The sequence below is a fragment of the Diaporthe citri genome, assembly GCF_014595645.1.
Source record: "Diaporthe citri strain NFHF-8-4 chromosome Unknown scaffold_1, whole genome shotgun sequence".
NCBI lineage: Eukaryota > Fungi > Ascomycota > Sordariomycetes > Diaporthales > Diaporthaceae > Diaporthe > Diaporthe citri.
In genome coordinates this window covers 1,444,402-1,457,704 of record NW_025064846.1, presented here as the reverse complement: position 1 = coordinate 1,457,704, position 13,303 = coordinate 1,444,402, and the positions used below count along the sequence as shown (strand labels likewise).

Genomic DNA, 13,303 nt, shown 5'->3' with positions numbered 1-13,303 from the left:
CTTTTCCCCACGGGCCCCTCGGTAAATCGGACTGGCATTCTGGAACCGTGTGCACAGGGGTTCAAAGCCGAGGCTCATTGCAACGGCTTGCCGATTCTCACGCCTACCACGACGTTGCTTGCTTCCTTGACGTCTTCACTTCGTCTTCGTCTCTTTCAAGACTTTCCACCTTCTCTGCCCCATTCTCCCTCCTTGCTCTTCCCCAGTGATCGAACCTTGCACCTTTCGGTTCCTCCAACAGCTCAGGCAACCATTGTCTTATCCAATATGGCAGGCCAATTAAGGTACGACGGCCAGGTCGTGGTCGTCACAGGCGCTGGAGGTGGTCTGGGAAAGGCATATGCCACCTTCTTCGGGTCCCGAGGCGCAAGCGTCGTCGTCAACGACCTGGGGGGGTCTTTCAAGGGTGAAGGCAACTCCTCAAAAGTGAGACTCTCTTTCCCAACGGGCGTCGTTCCGCGCACATAGCTGACCTTTGCTCGCATCAGGCCGCCGATGTAGTCGTCGACGAGATAAAGAAGGCCGGCGGAAAGGCCGTCGCAAACTACGACTCCGTAGAGAACGGCGACAAGATCATCGACACCGCGATCAAGGCGTTTGGTCGTGTCGATGTCCTCATCAACAACGCCGGTATCCTTCGAGACGTCAGCTTCAAGAATATCAAGGACCAAGACTGGGACCTGATCTTCAAGGTCCACGTCAAGGGCGCCTATAAGTGTGCTAGGGCAGCATGGCCGCACTTCAGGAAACAGAAGTATGGTCGTGTCATTAATACCGCCTCGGCTGCTGGCCTGTTTGGCAACTTTGGTCAGACAAATTACTCTGGTAAGAGAATCGTCCGCAGCGCTGGTGTGAGGCCCCTCTTGACTGACATCCTGCAGCTGCCAAGTTGGCCCAGGTCGGTTTTACCGAGACTCTGGCCAAGGAGGGCATCAAGTACAACATCTTGTGCAACGTCATCGCCCCGATCGCAGCTAGCCGCATGACCGAGACTATCATGCCCCCAGACGTCCTTGACCTCATGAAGCCCGAGTGGGTCGTGCCTTTGGTTGCTGTTCTGGTCCACAAGGACAACACAACCGAGACTGGCGGCATCTTCGAGGTTGGCGGTGGCCACATGGCCAAGCTCAGGTGGGAGCGCTCAAGCGGCCAGCTGCTCAAGTGCGACGACAGCTACACCCCAGGGGCCGTTCTGAAGAAGTGGGACTCGGTCATCGACTTTTCCAAGCCGCAGTATCCAACTGGGCCCAACGACTTTGTCAACCTGCTGGAAGAGTCTCAGAAACTAGGCCCCAACCAAGGAGGGGAGAAGCTTGACTTCTCGGGCCGTGTTGCGTTGGTGACCGGAGGAGGCGCTGGGTGAGTGTTCCTTCATGTGACTTGCCATGTATGCAGCTGACAATGAACCAGAATTGGCCGTGCTTACTCGCTGGCTTTCGCCAAGTACGGAGCTGCCGTTGTCGTCAATGACCTTGTCAACCCAGACGACGTGGTCAACGAGATCAAGAAGTCGGGCGGCAAGGCCGTTGGCGTCAAGGCCTCGGCTGAGGATGGCGATGCCGTTGTGAAGGCTGCTATCGACGCCTTCGGCCGGATCGACATTGTTATCAACAACGCAGGTATCCTACGTGACAAGTCATTCCACAACATGGATGACAGCCTCTGGGACCCTGTCATGAACGTGCATGCTCGCGGGACCTATAAGGTCAGCAAGGCTGCTTGGCCCTATATGCTCAAGCAGAAGTATGGCCGTATTATCAACACTACCTCCACAAGTGGTATCTACGGAAACTTCGGCCAGGCCAACTACTCTGCAGCGGTAAGTCTTCGTCTGCCCTAATCCGCCATTAGTCTACAGAAACTAATTATCAATAAGAAATGCGCTATTCTTGGTTTCTCCCGCGCCCTTGCGCTCGAGGGTGCCAAGTACAACATCTATGTCAACACCATTGCTCCCAACGCTGGCACAGCAATGACCAAGACCATCTTGCCGGAGGAGCTGGTGCAGGCTTTCAAGCCGGAATACATCGCCCCGGTGGTCGTTGCTCTGTCCAGTGACAAGGTCCCCAAGAACCCAACCGGAGGCCTGTACGAAGTAGGCAGTGGATGGGTCGGCGCGACCAGGTGGCAGCGGACTGGAGGTCACGGCTTCCCCACAGACGTGCCACTCACACCTGAGGAGGTCCTGAAGAACTGGAAGGACGTTGTCACCTTTGACGGCCGGTCCGACCATCCTGACAAGACCCAGGCCAGTTTGGAGAAGATAATGGCGAATGCTGGGAACAAGGCAGGCGGAGGTGCTAAGGTATGAGCCTCTTCCAGTCCACCTGCGTCCCATTGATGTACTTTGTTTTATGATAGCATAGTGTAAAGAATACAACTTGGTAGACATTCTCTGACACCATCTCCAGAGTGATGCACCCTCGGGCGGAAATGAGTACCTGGACGCTATCCAAACGGCCCTGAAGGCCGAGTCCCCAGCTACCGAGTTCAAATTCACCGAGCGCGATGCGATTCTCTACAACCTCGGAGTGGGTGCGAAGAGGAATGACCTCAAATACGTCTTCGAGGGAGCCGAGGACTTCCAGGTGCTCCCGACCTACGGGGTCATACCCCCGTTCGACGCCGAGACGCCCTTCAGCCTCGACAGCCTCGTCCCCAACTTCAGCCCCATGATGCTCCTCCACGGCGAGCAGTACCTCGAGGTCCGGAAGCACCCGATCCCCACGTCGGGCCGGCTGCTCAGCTACGCCAAGCTGATCGAGGTCGTCGACAAGGGCAACGCGGCCATCGTCAGGCACGGCGTGACCACCGTCAACGCCGAGACCAAGGAGGAACTGTTCTACAACGAGATGACCGTCTTCCTCCGGGGATCCGGCGGCTTCGGCGGGCAGAAGAAGCCCGCCGACAGGGGCGCCAGCACGGCGGCGAACAAGCCGCCCGGGCGGGCGCCGGACGTCGTCGTCGAGTCCAAGACGACTGAGGAGCAGGCGTGTATCTACCGGCTGAGCGGCGACTACAAGTAAGTGGTTTGATGGTAGGGAGCGGCTCGGAGGCGATGAATACTGACTGAGATTCAAACAGCCCGCTCCATGTTGATCCTGCCTTCGCCAAGATGGGTGGGTTCAAGGTACCTATCCTGCACGGCCTCTGCTTCATGGGCATCGCTGGCAAGGCTGTTTACGAGCAGTAAGTTCCTTACCACAATATCGCTTTCCTCCTCGTAGGCCAATTACTGACGGGATCGTCACCGCCCAGGTTTGGCCCATACAAGAACATCAAGGTCCGCTTCGCCGGCACAGTGCTGCCGGGCGAGACGCTGGTGACCGAGATGTGGAAGGACGGCAACAAGGTCATCTTCCAGACCAAGGTCAAGGAGACGGGCAAGCTGGCGATAGGCGGCGCGGCGGTTGAGCTTGCCCCGGATGCGAAGGGCAAGTTGTAGAAGAACCTTGATACGTGACATGGCAGAATGGACATGTTAGAAGCGACACGATGACTGACGCTTGCGGTTTGCTAATGATGAAAATTATGTGTATGCGGTGTTACCGTCTTTTCCTCCTTTTCATGTACAATCTGGAGCCCCTGATGTCGTATCTAGCTAGTATCTTGAAATGGATTGGTGTTGCAATATGGATCGCAAGGACATCAAATGATCCTACCGCGTGCTATGTTGCCCGGCCTGAGCATGTTTTATGTCAGGCGGTGACGAGACGATTGTAGATAGCCCGAGTAAGGAGATTGCACAACGTTATCTGTGACTGTATCTGTGCTTTGGCACCCCTATTCTGCAGCTCAGGAGTACTGAGCGACACAGCAAGACGGATGAATGCACGTTGATTGAAGGCATCGTGTGTTGGGTCATAAGATGCTGGCTCCGCGGAATGATAGCGTCAAGCAACCGATGGTGTGCGCAGAGGGTGAGGTGGAAGACGGGAGAGCACGTCTTGTTCAGGTACTGGACAGCTGATGGATGGCTCGTTAGTCGCGAGCAGGATGCGTGATCCTGTGTGGCCCCATTTCCCGTGTAATTCCTCCTTGGGGCGATGGCGAGGTTGCACACTGCATCTCGTGCCTTTTGACACCAGATTGTAGTCATGTGAAGGTCGACGGGTGCGGGCAGGGTTGAGGAATACATGTTACTGTCAGTTGTCGGTCCCTACAGGCAGGTACCCAGGCTGGCCAGGCTGGCACCGCGTGTTGAATGGCAAGATGGAGCCGGGAAATGGCCTTACGTAGCCCCTGTTCCCTGCCCCTTGGAGCTGCGCCTCGCTTATCGATAAATCTGGCCGCGCGGGCGAATCTATCGGGACCCGAGGACCCCTCGTGCCAAGCAGTCAAGTCGAATTATGGAGTCCAATTTACTTGGTCCGGTCCATGTCTCTCTGTAGGTCGGGCATTGTGACCTACATCAATGCCCCCAACACAAATACTTCATTCAACGCCGCCGCGACTTGGACCACAAAGGGCAGGGGACGTGACAGCCAGTTTCACGTCGGGTCCTACCATTGTTCTGGAGTTTCTGCGCGACTTTCGCTCCTCCAGCACCCGAGTCTGCCTACCTGCCCGCAGCCACCCACGACGCGACAGACGGGCTGTCCCTTGCGTTGTCTAAGCCCCCCAGCCTGATCGCAACAAACCTCACGCAAATGGAAAGAAACCACCTCCGATTATACCACCACCCAGCGCCGCAGCCGACACTTAGGCTAGCATGACCGTCGTGGGCCGCCACGACAACAGGTCAAGATGGTCTTCTCCGCCCTGCTGCACTCCAGCCCCGTGCGGCCGGGCAACAAGCGCAAGCTGAGCTCCTCCTCGGCCAAGAGTGACACCAACCCCGAATACATTTGCGACGATTCTCAACTCGGCGCCTGCCAGGAGGACGACGAGGCGCCCGACCTGCGAGACCTCAACGGCAGCCTGGAAGCCCTTGCCGTGGTCTTCCCCGATGTCCAGGTCGAGGTGTTCCGCGAGATGCTGTCCAACTTCTCTGAGGAATCCAGGCTGGCAGTAGTCGCAGATGCCCTGCTCAAAAACCGCGTCGGGTGGGTCAAAGGGCGCTGGAGGCAGCTCCAGCCTCAGGCAAGCGGCACCGCTTTGGTGCCCAAGTCAGAGAAGTTCAAGAGCCCCGAGTATATAGCTGCCGCCAAAGAACTGGCCTGGCACGAGTTCAAGGGCCTCTCGCGCTCGACAATCAACGCCGTCCTCGCGGAATCCAACTATTCATACCTGTCCGCAAGAAAGACCTTGGTCGACCTCTCCCAGAAGTCGTGGAGATTTACTCTGTCCTCGCTTTTGTTGTATAGAAGAAAGACGCTCTCATCCACCGACACGGGCAACCTGGTTGTGTGGAAATCTTCTGGCCAGGGATCCATCGTGCCTTCACTGAAATCTACGGGCAACGCGGAACTCGACCGGGAGTTGTTTGAAGAATTGATCGACCCGCTCAGGACCTCCGCGAGGGAGAAGACGGAAGAGAAGGACCGGGAGATGGCAGCAGCCATGAACCTGGACGAGGCAGAGAGGGAGAACCAAACCCACGAGTGCTGCTGCTGCTTCACCGCCGGCTCATTCGAGGACTTCACCACGTGCAATACCAACGGTCATATGATATGTCGCAGATGCGTTCAGCTGTCCGTCACCGAGGCGGTCTTCGGACAAAGTTGGGCCAAGACCATCGAGCCGCAGACCGGCACCCTCAGGTGTCCGGCGATGCCCGAGAACGCCAACTCGGACTCGTGCGACAGCTGCATCTCATTTGACCAGATGCACAGGGCAATGCTCGAGGTGAAAAAGGGTGCCGAGATCATGCGCAAGTTCGATCAACGGCTGGCCGAGTACAGTCTCCTGGCGTCTGGGCTCCCCTTGGCACGATGTCCGTTCTGCGACTACGCGGAGGTGGACGACGTGTACCTCACGTCGAGGGAGCTGCAACCCCGCTTTGGGGCTGACGGACCAAGCAACGGCCTCCTGAGGACGTTGAACGCTATTGCGTGGTTCCCCATTCTCGTGATCCTTGGCCTGGCTTACCTTCTCATTGCTCTACTGGGAGCGATGGAGCTGCCGTTTGGGAAGAGAGTGCTCGAAGAGTTCAATGCGTCGCTGAAGCGTCACAGCCGACGCCAACGCGGGCTCAAGTTCACCTGCCAGTCGCCGGACTGTGGGCGCAGCTCCTGCCTTCACTGCGAAAAGGAGTGGATCGACATCCACGTGTGCAACGAGTCCAGCCTGATCGCCCTCCGCACCCAGGTCGAGCAGGCGATGAGCATGGCTGTGAAGCGGGTTTGTCCCAAGTGCAACGCCTCATTTGTCAAGACGGCCGGGTGCAACAAGATGACGTGCCAGTGTGGCTACAAGATGTGCTACGTCTGCCGCAAGGACATTGGCGGCAAGGAAGGCGGTGACGCGGGCTACCAGCACTTCTGTCAGCACTTTAGGCCCGAGGGCGACGGGAGGCCATGCAATTCGTGCAACAAGTGCAACCTCTGGCAGAAGGAGGACACGGATGATCTCCTGCAGAAGGCCAAGGAGGAGGCCGAACAGAAGTGGAAGGAGGTCGAGCACCGCAAGCTAAGCGGTGCCGAGCTGGCCTATCTCGAGACTGGCATTGCCAGCACGAGCCGGGGCGTCGAGGCGGCCCTGACCAACGGAAGGGTGCCTACGGTCACGGAGGTGTGCGACATGGTCGTGGGCACACTCTTCGGGCACTGAACAGTTACATCTACACGGTGTCCAACGCAATAATTACGATACGATAGCACACAGCAGCCGGACGGAGGCTGCGATTACACACGAGGTTCAGCGAGCGACAGCATACGATGTAACCAGCATAGCATTTCTAGGGCCCAGGCATCTTTGGCGGAGGGCTCAGGAGGGGATCTGGGTTAGGGGGGTTGGCGTTCGGGTGTCGGTAAATGGAATTGGTCCGTCTGGAAGTAAAAGACGAGTAGCGATAGCCGACAGATATTTGCGAAGAGAACGGATATTCGCACCTGCAGAAACGGATGGTACACCCGTATATCGCCAACACTAAACCACCACCCATACACCTAATTTATATACCTAATCTGCATACTTAACACTTATATACCTAGGTGTACAAGTTAGGCGTGTAAATTGGGTCTATGGGTGTTAGGTGTGTGGGTATATGGGTGTTGGGTGTGTGGACAAATAGGCCTGGTTGATGTGCTGTGATTAATCATAGCTGTGGCGCGAGTGATGTATGGGTGTACTATCCGTTTTTGCGGGTGTGAATATCCGTTGTCTTTGCGAATACGTAGCTAATAGAAACCTACTAAGAGCCCGAAATTGCTTGCTTGCTCACCGGTGGTTTGCCATGTGTACATATTGCCCGTGTTTGGGCCGGCGCTCGGCTGGCAAAAGTCGGGTGCTCACCGACTGCTCGTTGATATGTACGAGATGGAATCGAAGAGGTGGTGAGAGGGCGATCCCCACTATTCTTATACCCTCATCGCCAACGTGGGTAGCACGAGGTTTCACCAGGTCGAAGTCCGAAGCGGCAGAGGGACGATGGCTGACGCGCCAAGTCTGCTGACCAGAGCCGGGGGACGGTCATCTTTCTTGGTGTGGAGTCGATGAATGCGTCAGTGATTGAAATGCTGGGAACAGTTTCTGACAATCGAACCCACCAGCAGCCCAGGCCAGACCGGACCAGGCAGGCAGGTCTGGCGGCCGAGCAGCAGCCAACCAACAAGAGACCGGCAGGGAGCAAAGAGCAGGCGGGCGGGCGGTGCAGTCCGCGGGCTGCAGACCGAACCCAGGCGAGAGAAGTCGGCGGTGAGGCTAACTGGGCGAGACAAGCCCTGTCGGCAGCCCGCACGCGGAGCCCACCCTCCTTCACACCCCCAGCCCTATCACGGGCCTCGTGGTTTGCGGTGGGTGCGACGCTGCATGGGAGTGGAGCCCCCTTCGCTCGCTCTCTCTTATTTTTTTGGGGCCCTTATTTTTTTTCTCTTTCCTGGAAAGCAAGCAGACTTTCGGGTGCGAGTCACTTGTCAACCCGGTGATCAAACCCAAGACTCAGGACTCAGGAAGTAACCCACCCTCGTGCTCTCTTGCCCTTGGTCTCTCAAAAGCCGCCGGGAGCTAGGCACCTGGTGGCACGTTGAGCGCCCGCTCACGGGGCTGGATACCACACGAAACGCCCTCCCGCAGGGGCAGACCCTGGCGGGGGAGAGAGTGCCGGCGAGTTGTGCGCAACGACAAGACGATGACGCTTCCGCTTCGGCTTCAGCTCCAGCCCTCCCCAGCTGCAGTTCTGTGAGCTGCACCTTCAGCGCAAGCTCGGAGCTTGAGCAGCAGCAGCAGCAGCTGAGGCTGCTCACCGATGCTGGCTGCGTCGTAGAAACGGTGGTGTACTCCGGCAGTCCGGGTATATTTGTGGAAAGTTTGATGAGCATTTCACCTGCACCTACACACACACGGACGCATGGAGTATCCAACATGAAAAACCCAAGCCAATCGAACATCGAGTCTCTTCTGCTCCATCTGCCGCGGTACATCCATTCCTCGCGTGACCGCTGGAGAGAGAAGGCAGGTCTGGCGGTAATGGGCGGGCCCTCGCCTGCACCCACTGTACCTTGCAGCACTGTGGATTAATAATGATGTCGGTGGTGAGGCAGGACGAGATGAACAGGAAAAAGAGCAACAAGAAGAAATAAACACACATTAGCTGTGTGGAGGAGAGAGGGCCGAGGCCATGCTCCGGTACTTGGGTACTTGGGTACGAGGATACATGGGTACCTGGGTACCTCTGGCCATGCGGGCGAGTTAAGGTCTGGCAGGGCTGGAAGGGCGCCAGGGCTAACAGGCGGGCGATGGAAAAGGCGGGAGCAGGGATGGACGCGGCATGGGGGCGTGGTGGGCAAGGCCCGCAGGGGGCTCCCCTTTTGCTGTCGAAACGTAGTCGCGGTCCACAATGCAAGTGTCGGAACCAGATCCCCGGGCATCTAGAAACCGTCACGCAGCGTCAAAGAAGGAAAAGGGAAAAATTGAGGCCAGTTTTTTTTTTTTTTTTTGTTTTGTTTTGTTTTGTTTTGTTTTTTTAGCTGCTCGTCTTTTCTTTTCGACGGTGAGACAGTGAGACCGTGGGGACCGTGAGACCAATGCTGCTGCACTACCCACACTCGGGCAGTGGGCTCGTTTCGGGCTCGACTGGTCGCAGATGACTTACTGTCGATGCGTGGTGCTCTGTAGTCCCCGTTAGGCTGGCGTCTATCTCATCTCATCTCATCTTCTGATCCCTCACTGCTTGGCTGCTCGCCTCTTCAGCAGCACAGCAGCAGCAGCAGCAGAAGCAGAAGCACAGCAGCAGAAGCAGAGGCCATCTAGCGTGGTGGTGCAGTGTGATAGTGCAGAGTTGCAGGGCAGTACGGATGCATCGATTCGACCAGCAGTAGCATCGTGCGTGCAGCAGGACTCTGTTGGCTGGTGCGCAGGGAAAAGAAAACGAGGGCGAAACAAAATAAACAACCTTTCGACTGATGCTGCTGGTGTCGTCGCACAGGCCGGGGGGCATCGGGGGCTGGGGGCCAATGGCGGCCCATGTGTGTCTTAGGCTCACCGACCTTTTGGACTCTTGAACTTTGAAAAAAGACTTTCGGTGACGAGCACCGCTCTACCGTCGGCCCTCTGCCCATCTGCTGGCCCTCCCAGTGGCCGCCTGCTACCTGGTTAGCCTGGCTGTCCACTTTTCCGTTGGTCTCGTTGGTCTTGGTTCGCTTGCTTTTCTTTGTGGTGTGTCGTCCCTGGCGCCCCCAAAAACATGCACGCATCCCCAGCTCCATGCCAAATCCCTCTCACCGTCCGGCCCGACCTGGTGGCCTGGGCCCCCCCCCCATGCTCTGACCTGACCTGAACCTGGTGAGGTGGCAGTCGCAGGTGCTGCTGCTACTGCTACTTGCTGCTGCTTGCTGCACTCGCCCACAGACCGTGCCGCCGGGTGGTTCCTGCGCCTGCTGGGCCGTCCATGCCGTCCAGGCCATGTACCTGCCAGGCCCCTGTCCCGCCAGACGCCTCTGCTGGTGGAATGCCTGCAAGATGCCTGCATTGCCAGTCCCGACTCGTTGATCTCACCCCATCCCCGTTCCCCCCTTATGTAGGTACAAAGTCTCGGGACTTCTTCAACAACTTTTTCTCGCCCGCCTCCCTCCCTCTGCTCGATCTTCACCATCTTGTATTCTACAAATCTACCTGTCCGTCCGTCCGTCCGTCTGCCTGCTGTCCTGTCCGATATTGTATTCATCTGCCGTGCCTGTCGCCCTCGGCCTCGCCCATCCCACCACCACCAGACTCTCTCCCCCTTCCGTCCCTCCTCGTATGCGACCTGCAGCCGCCTCAGGCAGGCTACCTGCTCCTCCATCATGGAGTCCCTCCCCGTAGAGCTGGTGCGCCTTATCTACGAGTCTTGTGATCTGCCTAGTGTCAAGAACCTCCGCCTCATGTCCTCGTTCTTTGCGGAGATCGGCCTTGAGTACTTGATGCAGTCCAAGATCAACGTCGTCAGCTGGAGGGACGACGTCGCCAGGCTGCACTCCATCGCAACCCACCAGCGCCTGAGGAGTGCCATCCAGTCTCTCACTATCAACTTCGCCGATGTCGACGAGTACAACGCTCGCCACGCCTCCTTCTTCCAGCACTACCTCGAGGACCCCGAGGAGCGCAATGAGCGTCTGCAAGCCGCCTGGCTGGCCTACTGGGAGGCAAAGCAGCAACGCCTGACCGTCCCGGCCTTTGACAGCCGCCCGGACATGGTCCTGGAGGCTTTCCGGAACCTGCCAAATCTACGCGATCTCGATGTCACCTTCACCAGGTGTCCCTTCGACATTGATGTGCTGGACCAGGTCTTCCAGGGCCTGCCTAGCTGCCGGAAGATGGACCGGGACCACGCCGCCAAGAACCTCGCTCTCATCGCATCTGCCCTCAAGGAGACAAACCTGTCCTCCCTGACCATCGACCGCTTCCCGCTGGAGACGCTGAGGCTGCCCGATGAGAGGAGGCACTGGTTCGACTGCGTCTCGACCTCGTTCGCCAAGCTGACCACGCTGAACATCACCGTCGACCCCTCCACGCTGAAGCTGCCGAATCAGAGGTTCAAGGCCATCAAGGGCTTGGGCCACATCCTGCGCTGCGCTACCAATGTCACCCACCTCACCCTGGCCTTCCACACCTACGGCATGCCCAAACACAAGTTCATCATTTGGTTCGACACGCTGCTCGAGGGCTTCACCTACGAGAAGCTCACCGACCTCAAGCTGGAGGGCATATCCTGCGACGAGGAGGACCTGCGCGGCTTCATCCTGCGGCACGCCAACACGCTCGAGCGCCTCCGCCTCGGCGGCCGTGGTCTCGCCAAGGTTCACGAGGGCGGCCTGGGCGGCATCCACCTCTGCCGCGGCACCTTCAGAGGCCTGTTCGTCGGCCTGCGGAACCGCCTGCCGAAGCTGGAGCGCATCCACCTGGAGGGGGACTTCGAATGTGTGGGCGTCGAGAGGTCCTCCAACGAGGCCTACAGCTTCCACGGCGTCACCAACGACAACTGGGAGGACATGCCGGGCGACTGGCGGCCAGGTCGCGCCGTGTCGTCGACAGGCAGGACCACCAGGGACTGCCTCGACTTCGAGCGGTACCTTCTCCAGGGAGGGAGATACCCCGGCTCCGCGGCCGTGTCCCCTGCTGTCGTGGCCCCCGCGCAGTAGTCCACCCACTCGGCATATATGGCCTGTTGCGACGGGACGACCTTGTTAAACTACTACCATGACCTTTACGCTCTTTCTCACGCACTGCATAGACCTACGACTAGACTTGGGCTCGGCGATCGAGTGCTGGTGTTCTGGGAATTGCTTTTCCGGGGGGTTGGGTTTACGAAAACCAGGAGTTCTTTCTGCCGCCGCCGCTGGTGCTGCCGCTGCTTTCTCATATATATAGACAAATGCCCCCACGGCGCCCACAAACCGATCTACACCACTCATGTAGCTTCGAAACGATTTGACGATATCAAATAGAATTTGAGCCCAGTGCCAACCATTTTAATCACCCATCGTCCCCTGCCGCGTCCACGTGCTCTCGTATCTATAATTCATGTCAATGTATAGACATGCACAAGACTTTTCCAGCGTAGCAGCGCAACGTGTCGTCGTAGTTTGAGCAAACGCCCGCTTGCTAGCCGCAGCAGGGCGGTTTTGACGACGCCACATGGGGCACCAAAAACCTGCTTCATGGTGCCCGGGAACTTGGAACCTGACGGCTAGCCGCGCATCACCCTTGGGTTGGGGGACGTCATCGCAGGTTACCCGCAGCTTCTGGGAAGGGAACTTGGTTATTGTACAACCCAAACGACTGGCACAAGATACATGGTGGTGAAAATGTTTTGAATATAAGTAAGATAGTCACTCCAAGGTCAATCGGGAATGTTGTCTACTTCAACAGATTCAGCCCCACTACTTGTCCCAATTCAGTGCTACAATCGCTTCAGTCGTAGGCAACTAATCAAATCACTTGCGCCCGCCAACGTGCCTTCAAGATGGAATCAACCTACCAAATCGCCATCTCCCTCCTCACTGTCCTCCTCGTCCTGGCGGGGTCGTACTTCGCCTATGACCAGGGCTACATGGACCCTCTGATTGAGAAATTTGGGTGAGGCCTGCCCCTGTCTACATTTGCTTCCCTCTCAATCCTGTTGGATGAGGTTGAGGACAGTAATCACTGACTGGACTTTTTTCTTCTTCAGTGTTTTCATGAAGGCCAAGGCTGAGGCCGAGGCCAAGGAGATGCAGGCCAAAGGCCTGGAGAGGGGAGAGGACTTTGTCGACTGTGAGTTTCCTTTTGTTATGCCCTGCGCAAGCATGGTCTGTTGCACGTTCCGCCCTCGGGCACCCTCGGAGGCTTCAAGGTTCCCGCCCTTCCTGCGTTCGCCCGGTTGTTGCGTCCATGTGCCGTTGAAGTGCTACGGACTTCCCGCTCCTCCCCGCCGTCGGAAATGTTCCCTACGACCTGGTCTGAACACCGGGCGGTCTTCCCCTCCTCTCTTCCCCTGCCTGATCCTCCCTCGGCTTACGGAGAGGAGGCGAAGGGGTTGCGCAAGGGGGCTTCTCGTCCCATGGCTTGCCTCTCCTGTCTCTTCCTCCAGCCCATGTGTGGAACGCCGGACAACCCCTTTGCCTCAACGCTGATGTGAAATTTCCGCCTTCGGGGCACTCACCACCCACCCACCTTTGCTGACTCTTGCATCGCAGCGGAACTCAAGGGGAACAAGTAGGCGCAGGATATCAAGGCCGGCGTGGGT

General features: G+C 57.6%; 4 protein-coding genes across 4 annotated transcripts; all 4 read left to right on the top strand.

Annotated features, from left to right (window-relative positions):
• Nucleotides 1-267: 267 nt before the first annotated feature.
• INS49_000391 (uncharacterized protein) lies at nt 268-3,445 on the top strand (the record flags this gene model as incomplete). The annotated part of the gene is made up of 8 exons (XM_043161229.1): nt 268-426; nt 489-825; nt 882-1,359; nt 1,411-1,819; nt 1,877-2,305; nt 2,412-3,022; nt 3,085-3,189; nt 3,259-3,445. The coding sequence occupies 8 exons, from the start codon at nt 268-270 to the stop codon at nt 3,443-3,445; spliced, it is 2,715 nt and encodes a 904-aa protein (XP_043029735.1).
• Nucleotides 3,446-4,746: 1,301 nt separating this feature from the next.
• INS49_000390 (uncharacterized protein) lies at nt 4,747-6,711 on the top strand (the record flags this gene model as incomplete). The annotated part of the gene is made up of 1 exon (XM_043161228.1): nt 4,747-6,711. The coding sequence occupies one exon, from the start codon at nt 4,747-4,749 to the stop codon at nt 6,709-6,711; it is 1,965 nt and encodes a 654-aa protein (XP_043029734.1).
• A 3,671-nt stretch (nt 6,712-10,382) lies between these two features.
• Nucleotides 10,383-11,717, top strand: INS49_000389 (uncharacterized protein; the record flags this gene model as incomplete). Its single annotated transcript, XM_043161227.1, has 1 exon — nt 10,383-11,717. The coding sequence occupies one exon, from the start codon at nt 10,383-10,385 to the stop codon at nt 11,715-11,717; it is 1,335 nt and encodes a 444-aa protein (XP_043029733.1).
• Nucleotides 11,718-12,541: 824 nt separating this feature from the next.
• Nucleotides 12,542-13,276, top strand: INS49_000388 (uncharacterized protein; the record flags this gene model as incomplete). The annotated part of the gene is made up of 3 exons (XM_043161226.1): nt 12,542-12,654; nt 12,749-12,831; nt 13,254-13,276. The coding sequence occupies 3 exons, from the start codon at nt 12,542-12,544 to the stop codon at nt 13,274-13,276; spliced, it is 219 nt and encodes a 72-aa protein (XP_043029732.1).
• Nucleotides 13,277-13,303: the final 27 nt, after the last annotated feature.